Genomic DNA, 17744 nt, shown 5'->3' with positions numbered 1-17744 from the left:
GCAAAGGGAAAAGGCCCAGTCGTTCCAGCTCCACCCAAAGAGAGAAACAGGATTCGTAGGTCGGGAGGAGGAAGGGGAGCAGTGGGAAGCTCTGTATTCCCCTGATCCCTGAGTCACTGGCAAAACAGGATTGCTAAACCAAGGTGAGTCATCGGCTGCCTCACAGCCTGGGGACTTTCAAGGGAAGGTAGCCCTGTACTCGCTCGTTCTTGCCTCTAACGAAGGTTGAGGTCTCTGAGATTGTAGGTGGAAGGACCAGCTTTATACTAGGTCAAATTCTTGTTCACGCAAACAGTGCTTTTGTATGTTTGATGAAGTTGTCTTTCTTCTGGTTAGCTGCATGATGTTTCCCTTTACCTAGAACTGGTCATACCATTTACTTTGATACTGTGAAGAGGTTTATTTTAAAAGAAATTGTGTGAATTAGGTGTCTACTTAAATTTTTACAACTTAAGTGTTCATAGCATGACGACACCAAACCAGGCTTCCTTTTTTCCCTTCCTTTTGGCTCATGGCTGTCTCAGTTCAGCCTGGCACTCCAGCAGGGGTAAAGGAGCCCAGTTTTCTTGTAACTGTACAAACAGGCAGGCTACAGGTTAGTCACGATGCCAGTCGCTTTGTAGCAATACCATTGTTTCTGTAGCTGATAATGTGTTAAAAATAGAAGGCACCAGCCACATAAAGCTGATAGCCAAAAGAAAATACACATCAAAAAAGCCTTTGATCTTTGCAGTTTGATTTGGACTTTCTTTCCCCTTTACTGGCAGTTAGCATCCCTCTCCATTAGTTTCCAGGTATAATGTTTAACCCCACATAGTGCAGTCAAGTGACACTGGTCCACCAATGCGCCTGGGTAAAGGATTTTTAAGGCAATTCTCTTCCTGATGTTTATAACCCCATCACCCCACCTGGGAAGTACTTTGTGAGACAAAGCAGTGTTGGCTTGGCGTGTCAGCCCTTTTTCCCTAATGACAAAGTTATGTAAAATCATCATGTGAGGTCTACTTCAGTGAGAGAGAGCACAGGAAAAACCACAGCATAGGCTGTCTTCGTAGATGCCAGCTAATACCCCAGGGGCAGGTGACACGCTGCTGGAATCCCTGACCCAGCAAGTAGTGGCCCCGTAGTGGCTGCGTTTTAATCTGCCAAACAGCATTGTAGAGCTTTACGAGTTGTTTCTTGAGTGAATGTAGTCAGAACCTAATTTGCTTCACCTCCATGTATTCATTTGAATGTGTCTCTAAAGTGTGTAGCACTGGTGTGAAGGCACTTACAGGGTATTCCTGAGATAGCCCGGAGCAACTGAGAAATACAGGAAAAGCAGCAGTAAGGCTGTGACTGTACTGTATCTCACAACGTTGGCTTCGATTTATAAATCCAAGCCATGTTTAAATCCTTCCCGTCTTAGCTTGCTTCATTTAATGCAGGTACTGGTTTTAAAAGATATAGGGGGAGGGTTTTCTGTTTTATCTCTATCACCGAGAAGTTGTACCACGATAAAATAATAACGAAACCAGGCTCTTTATTCCTACTAAAACACAAATGCTGAAGTCAGTCCCGTAACTTCCCCGTGTCATTTTAAATAAGTCAAGCTACAACACCTTATTGAACTCCGATTTGCTCCGTAGAGGGCTCACGTGTAACTGATCTTTGTTTGTTTTCCCTCGTGAGGAACAGAAACCCAAATGGTTTCTCATTTAATGGAAGGGGATTTTTGACAGGGTGTTTTCCAGGTTTCCTCGCAAAATTGGTTTTTCTTTGGAAGCTGAGGAAGAGGCTTATAATCTATTTCCCCATTTTTTTCCTGTGGGGAATTTTGAAGGGAGGTGGGTGGGTAAATGAAGGTAACTTCTTTAGTGGAGAGTTACTATTAGACTTGGCCTGCATTTTTAACGTTTACAGTTTCTATGAAAAGTCTGTCTCCAAAATAATTTTCTGGTCCATTTTTCTGTGTGTTCTCACGCTTCTGTGTTACCACCAGCCTTGAGCTGGACAGCAACCCCCGTCCACAACAACCCCCTTAGCTTCAGAGAACCTGATGAAGCTCAGAATAGAGGATAAACCCCATGTAAGGCATCTTATCCTTGAAGCAGATGTTGCTTTGTTATCTGCACCTGCACTGACATGAGTGAAGTTGTGTGATGGAGCAGGTTTTACTACGCTTGTTGTTGGTTTTTAAGCATGCAAATTTTAGGTTTGTTATTTAGGCTTTGAGAAACCATGATGCCAGTTTCTGAAGTCATGACACTTGGAACTTAATTAACTTGGGGTCATGTTTGTTTGTTTTCTGGTTTGAAGGCTTTTAGCTTGATAAATGGCAGCTTCTGACTAGATCTCGAAGCCTAGATGCTTGCATATTAAAATTGAAGACAGATTTCCTAATATTATTCTTAATTCAGTGCTGAACTGGGACTTCTCCAAAACTGTAGAAAGGACGATTTTGTCGCTGAAAGCCTGAAGAGGAAGAAGTCTTTGTAGCTGCCGTCCTGGACATTGCTGCGTTCCTGTATGTGGGCAGCACCTGGAGCTGCTGCAGCTCAGGAATGTGCTGGAAGAGGCAGAGCGGCTGTTCTGGCAGCGTGTGCTGGCTGGACAACTGCTTCCCCCCTTCTGTGGTGTAGTCAGCATAGACGAGGGATGGATGGCACCAGTAAGCATTAGTCTGGCTTTTTTTATCACCTTGTGCTGTCTCAGCTGATGCATTCGGCTGAAACTTGAAGGAGATAATTTCCTTAATGTCTGTGATGAAGTCAGATTGCTGGCAGTGCTGTACGGTTGCTTATCTGTTATTCCAGCAAGACCATTACTTCTACGTGCTGGCTGCTGTTTTAAACATAAATTGCAAGTCTCTATGTACCATACACTTCTACGGGATTTAGGACAGGATTCTGCTTTACCCTATAAAACTGCTACGCCACCCTCCATTTGAATCATAGATATACATCATTGCATACATATCCAATGGCAGAAAAGGATGTAAAATGCCACGCTGTGACTACTCCTGGTAAGATTTATATTGTCTAAAGCGTTACAGCTTTGTTTGGCAAGTAAAACTGTATTCGAGAGTAGCTGGACAAACAGAGGGTAGAAGCCAAATCTGTCTTTCTAGGCTGTGTAACCTTGGGTGTGGTGTTATAATCAGAAAAAAAAAAAAAGCCAATTTAAGTCCACAGCGCTGCCAGAAAGGATTTAGTTCTCAGCCCTGGCCATGTGTCCCTGCTTTCTCCCCAGCAGGTCAGCACCACTCCCCTCCCTCTGCAGTCAGCTGGCTTGGTACCTGATCGAGCTGCCTATTTTTTTTGGAGGGTTTGTGTTCTGGCTATGTGACCTGAAGGTGGTAGTGCCACAGCAAAAATGTGCTTGAGACACTCCCTATCTGAAAATATCTCACTCTGTCTTTGGTTTTCTATAAGAAGGTGGCATGCAGACCTCTGAACTCTGTTTCTGGCTGTGCACAGGGTGACAGCATGCGATGTACGTAAATCTGTGCAGATGTACTCAGTCATCCAGCCCTCCACGTCCTGAGCACCTGTTCAGTAAGAGTAACAGAGGGGGTGACAGGAGGAAGGCTTTTTTTTTCTTTAAATAGATTATCATTGCCATTGAAATCAGAAAAAGCACAATAGTTCTCTGATGCTGTGCTCTTGGCCTTGACTTCTACATAGCTCTCCTGTTAGAGCAAAATGGGACTAGTCCAGATCCTCGCTTGTTTTGGCTGACTGAAGATTAGACTCACTTTTTTGTGCCCTTTTTGTGGGATTTTCCTCATGGAAGTACCGCCGTCTCTCCAGATGGGACATGTTTTATGAGGTGTATGACAAAGAAGGAAATGTTGGTTCAAGTGTTTGCAGGTCTCGAGCAGCAGAAGTGCTGATTGATAACAAGGTTGGGCTTTGGGATTCCCCCACAGCCTGCGGAAGTGATGTGTGGTTGGTGACCTCATTAACTCCTTTGGCTCTAGGCACTGCAAACCAGCAATTTAGGAACCATGTAAACAAATTTCCCAAGCGTTACATTAATTTTCTCATGAGGATGGCCAAGTTCCTTTTGTTCCAATGAAAGCACATAGGAATTATGCGATGATTTAGGGACTTCTAACGTTGACAACTGCATGAAGGACCACTCATGGAGTTGCTTCTACCAAGTGTCATCAAGGAGCGGTTAACATACAGACCAACTCTTTCAACTCTTGACCCTTTTTTTGTTGCTGAAGAACCTATAATTTTACTCGTAACTTGTAAGAGTGCCAGTTGCCATGCTTTGTGTGCTGCAGAAACATTCAGAAGAGAAATGTTAACACTTGAGAGAACAGCAGATGAATTTCTGTCCTGACTCCAGCCAATGGTGAAATTCACATAACTTCATCAGGGCAATATTTCCTCTAGAAGCATTAGCCTCACTTGGTTTTGGCACTGGTTCTTGAGCTGTGCTGTAATCTGACTTGAAAATCAAATATTTCAAGTATGAGATACTCACTGTGTTCCTGTCAAAGATGCTGTAAATGTTGTGCTCTTGCAACAAATCACTTGTAAAAATGCTTCGTGTATAAAAATAGCTGCCTTTGGCCATAGATGTAAAAATAAGTAACAATAAATCACTTTTAAAGCCTGTTTCTGTAAAAGGCTGATGTCCTTCAATGTTGCTGTTTTCTGCTTTTCTGTGTGCGTCAAAACCCATGACTTAGCTTTTTTTTTATTCTTACTGTACAGTTTCCCATGAAATTATGCTGCTTTCTCATTTTATTTTTAGGCAACAGAGATTTTGCTCCTGATGATCCGCTGGAATTTAAGTCTCATCAGTGGTTTGGAGCCTCCGTGAGATCCAAAAATGACAAAATTCTGGTATGTTTTTGATGCTTTTCAGATGCCTTAGTACTGGTATGTTGCAGCCGACAAATAGTGGAAAGATCTGGATAACTCAGAATTTAAACAATCCTTCACAAATGAGCTTGATCTGCCTTTTTCAGAATTTATTGGCCAGCCTTCTCCTAAACTGTTCATAAACAAATGTTGTAGTATTTTTTTTTTTTTTTGAGGAAAGTAGAATTAGTTTGAAGTTTAAGTGTGTTTTAAATTCTTAATGAGTTCTTCACAAATGGTGCTTTAAGAAAATATTATTTCTAAGGTTTTTGCCTTAGGTCAGCTGTTTCTAAAAATACAAACACTTCTGCCTGGGTGGTGGTGGTATTAATCTCTGATAACACGTGGTATATCTGTCAAAACTTTTTTGGTTACTATTCTGTAGAAAAACTGCAATTCCATTGTATTAGTCCATACCCCCCAGCATTTGGAAGAAGAGTTTTTCTCACTGTCACGTCATCTTCTGTAGGCCTGTGCCCCATTGTATCACTGGAGAACTGAAACAAAACAAGAGCGAGAGCCTGTAGGGACTTGTTATTTGTTTGATGGATCTAAATCTGTGGAATATGCACCCTGCAGGTCAAGTAAGTGAAGAGCACTTCCTTGTGCTTCTGCTTGGAATTTCTCTCGTGTTACATTTCGTGTACATTTCAAGTGTGATGTTTTACAAGTATTTCCCCCTTTCATGTATAGCTTCATACCCATTCCAAATAAACCAGGCTAGATGGAGACATCTTGGTTCTCCTCAAGTTGGTGTTCAGGGTCCAGACCTTGTTTTCTCTACTGTAGGCTAGAGGATAATCTTTGACCCCCGTATCACTGGAACTTGAAGACCCAAACCTTTTTATTGACTGCTTCAGGAATAATGCATCTAAACTGTGCCTTTTTTTTTTTTCTTTTGGACATGTCAAGATGTCTGTGTTTCTCTTCAATAAGTGCAGTAAGCAGGAATTGTTACTATATTTTAGTTGATGCTCTTCAGAGCTGTCTGAATAGCGTAATGTTAGTACAAAATATCTGACACTTGGAAAAGCTACATGGGAAGTCAAGTTTTTGAAGACCAACTCTAGAATCTTCAGATCCTCAGTTGCTCAAGTAGCTCCAAGACAAAGGCCATGTACATAAGATACTGCACAGGCAGGTTCTGATTTCCATGTATACATATGTACGTGGTGACACATTGCCTTAATTATATTCGGTTTTGAACTTTGAGTCTTATTTTCCAAACGCTTTGCATCCGTACCATGTAATTGGCATGGTTTGTAGGCTTATAACCTTTTATTCTATTATTAAATGTGCAAGTTTTAAGGTTGAACTTAAGATCAACTAAGATGTACTAAGATCTGTTTGTCCTTATTTTGCTCCAAGTCATTGGTGAACAGCAGGACTGAAATCCAGTGTGGTCCAACATAAAAAGAGGTTAATAAGAATGTATGAACATGAATTAGTCACGTGTCTAGATCAGGATGTCTCAACATTGCTGTTTTGGAGCTGTATAATCATGAGATTAACTCAGCCTAGGAAATTCTTGCTGGGATAAGTCTCAGTATGTATGGATGTGTTTTTTTATTTTTTGTCCAGGTATACTTTTTTTTTTTTTTAAGGCAGTATTTCAAATAACTTATGGTTATGTATCTTTCCAATTTTATTCCACAAGAGGAGCAAACCTTATCCACTGATACTTTATGTCCTGGATAAAAGTTTCAAATACTTTTTCCCTGATATTTGAAGAGTAAATTCCAGAGGAATACAGAGTTGAGGATTACTTTGACTGTAATAGGCTGAAACTTACATTAAGGTTAGAATATATAATAGGCCAGCCCTGAAGTTCTTCAAGTATTTGCTTGTGAGTTATTGATACAGAGAAAATACTGATTTAGGAGAAAGAAAACTACACATTTCAAGGTCAGGAGTGCAAAGTTACTGTAGGAAGATATATTGGAAAGAATCCCCAGAACCATCTGATATACTACCGATGATATTTATCTGATTTGTTCTTCTTTCTTCTTTCTTTTTGTAGCCACTATTGATGCAGATGGACAGGGATTTTGTCAAGGTGGATTTAGCATTGACTTTACAAAGGTATGTGATTGTTACTTAATTCCTGTGAGTCAGCAAACAGTTGCAGGTTACCAATCACTCCGACACGGAACGCTTACACGCACAGATGCTATGGAACTTAATGTAAAGCACCATTCCTGGGGGATACAGAACAAACTCCTTCTAAATTTAAAAACAGAAAGCCAAGCAAACAGGCTGGTAGTGTAACTGTTTCTCTTTACATCTTCACAACAGCGTGCTTCTACCTCTTATAGGAATCGTGCCATAAGCAAATAATCTACTTTTTCAGCCTTATGCCATAAGCCTCTGCTGCAGCTAGTCCTGAAGTGAAATAAACTGTAGTGTTTAGGTTTTCTGAGAGCTTATTTTTAAAGGATTGGTGTATGGCTAATTTTATTTGCTCAGGAAAAATAACTTACTGCTAAAGTGAATTAGGAAACAATGCTCTTGTGAATGAGGCTTTGTTTTTCTCATCCGATGTGAGAATTTAACTTTCTTCTTTGTTGTTTTTCTTTTGTTTGTTCTAGTGTATGTTCTTCCTCCTTTTTATATTTTTTTTTAAATTCACAATTACTTTTAAACTCCAGTCAGAATAAAACAGTGCATAACTCTGAGCACTAACTATAGTTTTTTACACTGTACAATTAAATTGTTCAGCATCTTCTGGGCATGTTAAGACCTATTTGTGATGTGGCAATCTTTCGGGTTCTTCACACCTTATAATTGGGTCATATCCCTCCACTCTTTGCCTGAGGACACCCTTGCTTTTCCTCAGGAGAACTGTAGAAAGGGCAGTACAGGACTGCAAGTGTTCGGTATTTCTCCTGAACCCCCTGAAAACCCTTCAGGATTATAGTGCAGACTCTAGTTCGTGTTAAAACAAATGCTGGGCTCTAATCCAACTCCCTAGCCGAATGGGCAAGCCTGGTATCTCCATATCTCTGACCTAGATTGTTCTGAGTGACGAATATGGGAGCTTTTAGATTAAACCAGGATAAATGACTTAATTATGCAGCAAACCCTATGATTTCAGCCGCCGGATTGAGTAAGTCCTTATGGAGCCAGTTCCCAGCACTGCGGTAGCTAATGTGGTTTGAGTTTCAGAAAAGGGTTTGTGGATTGCAGTTGTACCGAGGAATGTGGAGTTGGGGGAATTACATCACAGCTTTTCTGAATTAAGCCTTTCTAACGATAAGTTGTAGAAACAGGCAAGACAAAAGATGAAACTAGTTTTGTGTCTTGACCATAAAACATGTTAGTGTTTTGTGGGATTCTTAATGTTATCTCCTGTTTTTGTTGTCTTAGATAATGTGGGCAGAAGGGTCTACTCAAATAAAAGCAAAATTCTGCTGATAATTTTAGATGGGTAGCATAGAGAAGCGAGTCACAGAAGAGGTATTTTTTCTTATCTTAGCATTTTACAAGACACATTTCTAACTAGGTTCAGTCATTCCTTCAAAAACATAATGTTTTGATGTGAAGATTCCCCTTTTCCTTTTTTCTTTCTCCCAAGGGAGACAGAGTGCTACTTGGAGGACCTGGAAGTTTTTACTGGCAAGGTAAGATATATTCTTGGTGTTGCAGAAGAGGCTGACCTCATTAATTTTCTCTTCATCTTTTTATTTCTTTCTATTCACTTTCCTCCAAACACTGTCAACTCTGTTAGTAAGAAAACTAACAAAAATGATTTTGCTCATCTGTCAAAGTATCTCCTGAATCATGGGAACCACAGATTAAAGCTGAAGTAGTAACTGTATAGATGTCTTTTGCCTTTTAAATAGCTCCATGACAATTTTAAAGGCATTTTCCTGAGAATGCAGAATTTGTGTTTGCACTAGCTGGATACATTTATTTTAGGATGCTTTGCTGCTTTTTTCTAAACCTACTACTTTTGTATTTTCTTACACACGTATCAAGTATGTATTTTCAATGAAAAACATACCCTGCAAAGAAAACTATTATTTTCATTTCAAGGCCAAGATGTATTGCATTTGTTTGACTGATCTGTTTGTGCTACGGCGCACATCTTGCCTTTTACTGCACTGCTCTGTTTCCACAGAACATTTCCTATACATTTTGGTAACATGGTCTTCACTGCGTATTTGCAGGATCATTCAATGTTTACCCATACCTGTCAGTTGAGATGGTGCTGCTACAACCAGAACAGCTGCCAAGCTCTGTTGCCTGGCTTGTTTTTTTTTTTTCATGTAAATACCAATGCTTTATGAAAGATTGTGTGTTTCAAACTCTGAACAAAATGGAATGATTGAAAATCAGCTGCAAATACAGGATAATATCGGTTGGTTTTAGAGTGATTTTACTACTTTTGGGCACAAGTGCTAGCTCATCTGCTGAAACAAACTTATTCTCTTCTGTTACTACACACAAAAAAATCTCAGCTCCGAATAGAAGATGGTAACAGCATACTTATAAAAACTAATTTTTCACCCCAAGTTTTTATTCTGTATTGTGGTATGCTAGACTTGTTGCCCCTATGCTTCATAAGCGTCTGGGGAATATGCATGTGAACTCAGTGCTCTTTTGAAAAAAACGCGTTTTGTGGTTTAAACTCAAAGAAATAATGTCGTGAAGTCACCATCTAGTGGCTAGCGAAATGAAAACAGGGAGAAGGCAGGAATATAATATGCCGTGCTTATTATCTTGTCTGCTTTATTATGCTTTCAAATTATTATATTTAGACAAGGATTGACTCAGCATAAGCTTATGCTTACTGTTACCTAACTCAGCAGTCCCATTCAAGTCCCAGCTTACATGTAGGAGCCGTGCCTATTTTCAGTGAGAACTGTTCATGTGCTTGTGATTAAATATGTGCATAAAACTTTGCTGAAGCTGGATCCCGACTGCCACTTTTATCCTTTCTAGTACTGCTGCTTTTGGTTCTTTTCTGGTCAGTATTATGAAGAGTTGTTGCTTTTAGAGGCAAGCATTCTGTAAATGTCTTTTTGTACTGAATGAGTGCACGTGCATTTTCCTGTTTGCTTAAGCTGTTTTCTTTCTCTTTAGGCCAACTTATTTCTGATCGAGTGACAGAAATTGTGGCTAAATATGACTCCAAAGTCTACAGTACAAAATACGATGACCAGTTGGCAACCAGACCTGCTAGTGCTGCTTTTGATGACAGTTATCTGGGTGCGTAACCTGAAAAGGAAGAAAACCTGTCTTTACTTGAAAAACCTTCTTCTGCTATTCTTAACATTTGACAGATAACTAAAGAGCTGAAAACGCAGTAATTTGTGTGACCAATGCATAGTTATCTTGCCTTAAGCCTGATTCAAAAACCAGATGATGACAGAAGAAATGGGAATATTTCAAAAAAATTTTCTCTGTAATTCAGGCCTAGTATAAATCATCAGGTATGATTTTTACATGATAAATCACTCACATAGCTATTAATTTTAGAAAAGCAGCTGTTTCTAAATCATCTACCAAAATAAATATGGGAAATAATCATGATTGGGAGTAAAACTAATAAAAAGACTTTCTTAGACAGCTAGGAAATTGCCATTTAACCTTATACTTGTCTCAGTGGTTTCAGAAAAAAACAAGGGTGGACCATGACATTTTCCAGGGACCTACTCTAAGAACCTACTCTAAAATCCTAAGATAATTTTAAAGAGTTCATTTTCTGTGAATATTATTTCTCTTGATACCAATGGTTAGGTATGTAGATTAAGATTTTCAAGAACAGAACTAACCATATGGAAAAGCATGGAATCCAGGGTTAACGTGGCTTTTTGCTCACTAAGCTTTAAGCTTGTTTTAGCTCTAAACTAAGCATTGTTTCTGACTGCAGGGCTTAGTGATGAACAAGCCCCTGTTTTTATTTCAAAAAAATCTATTTAGATATGTACGTGGTTAATAAATTTAGCAGAGAGCAAGTAAGTAAAATGTATGCTTTTGTTGCTGCATGTAGAAGTCACAGCACTTCCACATTCCAGACAGAAAGTAGAAAGAGTATCCAAACACAGAAAACCTAATTGTGTTTCTAATTAAAACTTGCATGGCTGTATGCAAATCGGTGTGTCATCCCACAATTGCTAACCACAGCTGGGAAGCTGTTTGTGTAATCCCTAGACAACCTGTTCCTAAAAGCTGAATCTCTCGGAAGCAGAGGTGCTCCTTATTTTGAGATAAGTAACATCAGTTGTAGATTTTTTCTGAATCTCAAGTGGACTAGCAACTCACTACTGTGGTAGCTGGAGAATAAGGAACATGAAATTCAAACAGAAGCTTTGTGATAATTAAGATGAAATGAGAGGGCTGAGACCTATGAAGAGTTTAGACAGATAAAAGGCTTTAAAAGGTTCCTGAAGTGATTTACTAATTCTGTCTGTTGATCAGGTTATTCGGTGGCTGTTGGAGACTTCAGCGGTGATGGAATAGAAGGTACGATCCTTGTTTCAGTTAAAATAAATAAATAAATAAGTAAATCATGGTAATATGTTGGGCAGGTCTTTCAAATAAATTGTACAGAACAAATGATCAAGTGCATAGGAAAATGTATAAAGCACTGGGACTGAGCTACCCTGTCCAAGCAAAGACTTCCTGCTCTGGAACCTGGATGTTACCTGGGTGTCTTGCTTTGTATTTCAGACTTCGTGTCAGGAGTCCCAAGAGCAGCAAGAACACTGGGCATGGTAGGAAATTTGAAACATTTGACTTTGTAATAAATAAAAAGATTACAGAATCACAATTACCGTTGTTGGTATGCTATAATGAGTATTTTCTCACATGCAGGTGTCCATCTACAATGGGAAAAACATGTCTTCCATGTACAACTTCACTGGAGAGCAGGTATGTACCTTCATGTGGTGCAGTAGGTGGCAGGAAGGTTATATTGGGGTAGTAGACTGCGTCAAGTTCTGTATCGTATTAGCTTAAGTACATGGGAAAAGTTAATCAAGTTTGTAGGAATCCAAAGAACATAAGCTCTGTGAGTTCTGGTTTGATGGTATTACTTAGAAAAGCAACTTTATCTGAATGGAGTAAATGCTGCCCACGTGGATAACTGGGAAGGAGGAGGGAGAATGCAGAAGGTATCTGAGCCTTTTACCTTCTCATAGGGTAAAGAAGAGAAATGAAAATAAAAGAACAACCGTTTTTGCAGTATATGTCATTCTCTCCCTAACATCTTTTTTGTACAGTTTTGTGTAAACTCACTGAAGAGTTTATACCAATACAACTCATAAATTTGTTTTGAATTTTGTTTTTCAGATGGCTGCCTATTTTGGGTATTCGGTGGCTGCCACAGATATCAATGGGGACAAGTAAGTGGGATCCCTTTTCTCACCCTTGCCATTTTATTGAAAAACAATTAAAAAAAAAAAAACCTTTCCTCTAATATACATTTCTGTTTTGTTTATCTAGTTAAACATGTATAATGTTTAACATGTATAATCAACTTCTTTGCTAGCCTATAACATTTTAACAAGTGTAGATGGTTTCTGATATTTACTCGTGAAACTATGTGTGTATTCATATAAAAAAAAAATCATCATTTAAAAGCATTAAGTTCTGCTATATTTGTGCTTTCTTTGTCATAAATATTTAGCTTCTGTTGCAATTTAAAGATAGGGAACTTTTACCTTAGTATTGACTTGAGTGCTGAGTTAGTCCTGCTAATGGATACTTGAGAGAATGAAACCAGACTTTGATATGGTTATTGAAGAACCTTGTCCTTCTCTGGTCCAGTTATACAGATTTGTTTATCGGAGCCCCTCTTTTTATGGATCGAGGTTCTGATGGGAAACTTCAGGAGGTCGGCCAAGTTTCCATTTGTCTTCAGCGAGCCTCTGGAGGGTTTCAGATCACAAAGCTGAATGGGTTTGAGATATTTGCAAGATTCAGCAGTGCAATTGCCCCACTGGGTGATCTAGATCAGGATGGCTTCAATGGTAGGATATCAATTATTGATCAATGTTCTCAGTTTATAGACTAAATGTAGACAGCACATGGAGTGTGGATTCTGCAAACAAACATTAAGTGTTCTAACCATGAGTGAATGTTGGACATGAAGGTCTAGACTCCTTTCGATGCTTGTATGCTACTCCCAAGAATGCTAACAGGAGTTACATGTATGCATCGAGCAGAGACTATACCATTTAAACTACAGCATGGATTATTTTAGCTGTTACATTAATCAGTGTTTTACTTCCTATGTGATAAGTACAGTAGACATCTTGATTAAATATCTGATTTTCCATTGTGACTTGTGAGGACTGATATCCTCAAAATAATTTTCCTGTTTATGTTGTTTAAAGACAATCTTCTTCTTTAGAAACACAAAGATGACCAGGATTAAAAAAGATTTGTTTGCTTTGACAGTACAGTTGGTGAAAATAGTCTGATAGAAGAGATCTTCCTGACAAAAGACTAGTTATTTCTTTTTTATTACTGCTACTTTGAAAAAAGTCTGTTGAAAATGTTTTGTAACAACTATAGTGAACTATACCAACTTCTTGAGTAAGTCTTTGGATGAGAAGTCTGAATCTGATGCAACTGAAGCTGTAGATTCCCAAGCCCTTGGCTACTGCTTCTTGTTCCTTTCACTTAGGAATGGGCAGCAGTGTAACAGCCAAGAATTGTATAATTTTGGGTCAGAGACTTGAAGGAATTGTAGGGAGAACATGCTTTGCAAGTCATAATCCAGTGTTTCTTGAAGAGTGGTGGGAATTTGAGTTTCACAAGAAAATCCTTACGGTTTATTTTTTTCCGTTCTGATTGTAAGTTAAGCATCTTCTGAATGATCAAAAATTATAGTAGGTTAATATTATAAATTCCCTAGTAGCTGTAATTGATTTTTTTTAATGAAATCACAGGCATTTTATCTTAATCTTCGCTTTTCTTTTGTTGTCTTGGAGATATCTCATTCTATCTGTAAAATAGTCATGCTTTAAAACCCTGTAAGATCTATAAAGCAATATAATTTGTTCCAGTGACTTATCCATTAAACAATATTAAGTGGATAAGTGGCTTACTTATTAACAGGTAAAATTTGATTTTGGGCCATGGGCCATCTGTGAATATCTTAAATTGAGAGTCCCTTTTACTAGACCCTATTTTTGTAAAGTGCTGGTTTGAATATGATGTATATGTTGTAGTTGTAAACGCTTTATGCCATTTGTTCTGATGAGGTTAATATTTAGATTTATTTTTTTAGTTACTAATTGTATATAGAATTAGTGTGAACATGAGATACCATGGCACCTATTTATGGAAGACATTGGAAAGGTTATAGGAGTAGCCAAAAATTCTAGTCACTTGATCAGATTATCCAAATGATGTTTTTATTCGATCCTATTTCAATCTGAAATATAATGTAGGTGAGAAAATTGTAGCTAAGTCTTCCTTATAAGATTAATTATTCTGTCATTAAGTCTTTTTAATTTCTTGAACTGTTTCATTTTGGTAGTGTTAATTAAAGTACTTTTTTGTCTCAGTAAGATGGATTGAAATTTCTACTGTTTTCATAAAGATGGTAAAGATGAGCCAAAACACAAAATGGTAACTTTTTGAGTGTTTGTTTTTTTCATGCACCTTTTTCAAACTTAAGAGAAGAGGGAATAATTTAATTACCTTTCCATATCCTGTTTAATATTTAAACACTTTGTTGTTAAGGAAGTCTTTGAACTTGCTGGGGATATCTTAAATTTAGATGACCTGTACACTTTTAAAGCTGTCTTTAGAGGTAGTGTTTCCTGTACAGAGTCCAATTAGCATTTTTACTACTGTTTATTGTTCATTGATAAGAGCTCTTTAATTTATTAAACTGAAGAGATAGCATAATTGCAGTAACTGAAGCTTCTCCATAAAATGTGTTGCCAAGCCATGATCGTGGTAGGCTGGAATTCAATATTTAACATTGCTTTAGGCTGATTTCAGAATCTTTTGCATGTGTTAAAATGTCACACCCTTTCGAGGAGCATGAGTGTGTTAATGAAATGGGCAGACAGGCCCACTTTGTTCTGTGATTTGTCTCCAGCATTGACTAATTCTGGGCGTTTCATAAATTCAAAAGGATCCCAAATCCATATGGTTTGTAAATCAGAAAAGTGCAGAAGTGTTCGCAGAACTGTTCCTTTTCCATAGAAATTTATGACATGTTCTTGTTAAACATTCATAGTTTTTAGGGAATATTTGCATTTAATTTTAAATGAGTAGTTTGAACTTTAAAGTCTGATCGTGCTTTGTCCTTACTGACATGCATTGGAACTGTAATATTAGAAATTATAGATAAACATTGCACAAATATGTTCCTATGTCTGTGTCGGGAGATGTTGAAGGTTGTTCTTTTGGCTTGCAGATATTGCAGTTGCTGCACCGTATGGTGGAGAGGACAAGAGAGGACTTGTCTATATCTACAATGGAAGAGCAACTGGTTTGAACGCAGTCCCATCTCAAATTCTTGAAGGGCAGTGGGCTGCTCGTACTATGCCACCCAGCTTTGGGTACTCGCTGAAAGGAGCCACAGATGTGGACAAAAATGGATATCCAGGTCCTTGGCTCTGCATATCACTTTAGATGAACTTAATAGTTCCACTGACTGACAATATAGATTTAAAAATAAATTCTAACATGAAGTTTTTGTCCTTTCTTCCCAGACTTGATTGTTGGAGCCTTTGGGGTTGACACAGCTGTTTTGTACAGGTGAGTATTGCTCTATGCTTTTTACATAAGTGCATGCAGAAGGAAAGCTCAGTGGCATCCGTTAGTTACAAAACCAAGCTAGATAAGAGGCAAGTCCTGAAATTCTGCTGATCCACCTTTCAGACTACTGGAAATAACAAGGGAAAAAGGCTGCACTGCTCTTTACGCTGTGTAAATCTGCAGTCTGCAATTAATTATTTATTCCTCTCAATATATCTGTTGTTAAGAGAAAATTTAAATAAGCTGTGTTTAAAGCTTTCTGACTAACAGTTTTCTAGATTCTGACATGTAGGGTGTTGGTAACTATTACATTGTGTAGTCTCAATATCTTCATCAAGGCTTGCTCATTTGGGGAAAACACCTTATTTGTCTGTGCTGAAAACAGGAAGGGCTTTGCATTAACACTTAGCCTTAGCTGTCCATGTTAAAACTGTAATGGTAGTAAAAGAGCACAGCAAAGGTTCTTGCTTTTCCTTATCAATTCCAAGATAATTTGTTTTTCTTGAAGTTCCAATAAATGTTTAAAAGTGTGTATGTGTGTACTTCATAGTTCAATGGAAGGGTATTGTCTACCGTGGTGCTGAATGCTGTTGAAAAGGGTATTTTCTTTGTAGGGCCAGACCAGTTATTAGGGTGAATGCTGCCCTGGAAGTTAATCCAACCATTCTAAACCCAGAAAACAAAGCCTGTATGCTGTCAGATGTAAAAGTTTCTTGGTAAGCAATGTTTCTCCATTTTCCTTTGAGGGGAGGGAACTTCTCAACTTCTATTTTCATAGTCTTCCAATTTCGAAAGGACTCATGAAATCTAACGAGCCAGTTAAAAAAAAAAAAAAAAAAAAAAAAGGAAGGAAAGGTAGGAGGCAATCCAATGTTTTTTTTGTTGTTGTTGTTGTTTTGAAAGAACAAGCAATACTAAATAAGAACTCCTCAACTACAGTGGGAGGACCAATATTGTCTTCAGTAGACACTAGACTGACTCTGAAGTTGCATCCTCCCTCCAGAGATTGCCACTTGTCTGTGTTGAATAGAGTAAGATCTTCCCAAGGTAGAAATAGACTACACCACTTTTGCAATGTTTTCATCTGGAGGCTTTCTAGTTGAAAAATAGAGTGGGTGTATGGAAGACATATGCAGAATGGTCTGCGGCGTGGACTGGTTTTGGTTCAGTGGTGTCTTGTTCCTGTACTATTATCCAAACCCGCTTATCCTTTCTAGTGCTGCCTTCCTTTTAAACTCAGTATGGCAGTTCCTTTTAGCTTTACGAGTTTATGACTCGCCTGTGATTGCAGGAGTAAACACTCTGCTACATGGGTGACTATTTCTACATGAATCATGAATCCAAAGCTTTGCATTGTTTTCATTGCTGTCTACTAATATTATCTACTAATATTAATAAGTTACAGTTTCTCTTCCACCAATAGAAAATGCGACTTGGGAGTGACCTAGAGTCTCAAAACATAAGACATTTGAACTGAGAAAAAGTGAAGAGTTCTAGAAGAAAATGAGGGGACACAAGTGTGTGAAATAAACTGAAATAAACTGTTCTTTTTTCCTCCAAAACAGCTTCAAAGTCAAGTTCTGCCTAAAAGCAGATGGCAAAGGAAAGCTCCCTAATTCGCTCAGTAAGTTTTGTTAGTTTAAAAACTTCAGATTTTTTATACTCCTTGCAGACATGATTACTGGTCACCGTTCTTTCACAGCACAATCCCAACGGTTTGGTAACCGTAAAGATCTACTGGATTTTTTTCAGTAGGTTTTTTTCTTCTGAAGTTGTGTTGGTTGAAATCAGTGTAATTTTTAGTGTACTTAGGACTTCAAGCATATGCTTCAACATTTTGTGGAAATAGTCTTGAAGTCCGTTGTATTTTGCAAAAATGAGATGAAGTCTTACTTAGAAAGGAGTTTTAAATAACAATGTTCAAGTACATGCATTGTTAGGCCTTAAAAATATAGACAAGCCACAAAACTTTTCATGTTTCTGTTGAAATTGTGAGCCTTTAATTGATGTAACTGATTTAGGGATTAAATTTTCTGGATCAGAATCAGAAAGATTGTTTCAAACAGGTTAAGTTGTCTGAGATTTTTGTAGTGTGGCAGATAGCCTGCTGTAATCACATTTTGCCTTATGACTGTAAATGCATTTCCTTATTTTCCA

The 17744-nt window shown here is 38.2% G+C and overlaps 1 protein-coding gene across 1 annotated transcript in view; it reads left to right on the top strand.

Moving 5' to 3' along the window:
* ITGAV (integrin subunit alpha V) overlaps window positions 1-17744 on the top strand; it is a 48085-nt gene that overhangs the window by 13112 nt on the left and 17229 nt on the right. The window contains exons 4-17 of the mRNA XM_032189963.1: window positions 4750-4841; window positions 5329-5443; window positions 6880-6941; window positions 8434-8479; window positions 9945-10070; window positions 11283-11327; window positions 11535-11578; window positions 11679-11735; window positions 12156-12208; window positions 12633-12835; window positions 15244-15435; window positions 15542-15587; window positions 16202-16303; window positions 17153-17211. Of these exons, the coding sequence (XP_032045854.1) occupies window positions 4750-4841; window positions 5329-5443; window positions 6880-6941; window positions 8434-8479; window positions 9945-10070; window positions 11283-11327; window positions 11535-11578; window positions 11679-11735; window positions 12156-12208; window positions 12633-12835; window positions 15244-15435; window positions 15542-15587; window positions 16202-16303; window positions 17153-17211 (1242 nt within the window). The remainder of the gene's footprint in view (window positions 1-4749; window positions 4842-5328; window positions 5444-6879; window positions 6942-8433; window positions 8480-9944; window positions 10071-11282; window positions 11328-11534; window positions 11579-11678; window positions 11736-12155; window positions 12209-12632; window positions 12836-15243; window positions 15436-15541; window positions 15588-16201; window positions 16304-17152; window positions 17212-17744) is intronic.

The sequence above is a fragment of the Aythya fuligula genome, chromosome 6 (genome assembly GCF_009819795.1).
Source record: "Aythya fuligula isolate bAytFul2 chromosome 6, bAytFul2.pri, whole genome shotgun sequence".
Lineage (NCBI taxonomy): Eukaryota > Metazoa > Chordata > Aves > Anseriformes > Anatidae > Aythya > Aythya fuligula.
The sequence above is the reverse complement of the archived record's forward strand: the minus strand, read 5'-3'. Positions and strand labels throughout refer to the sequence as shown.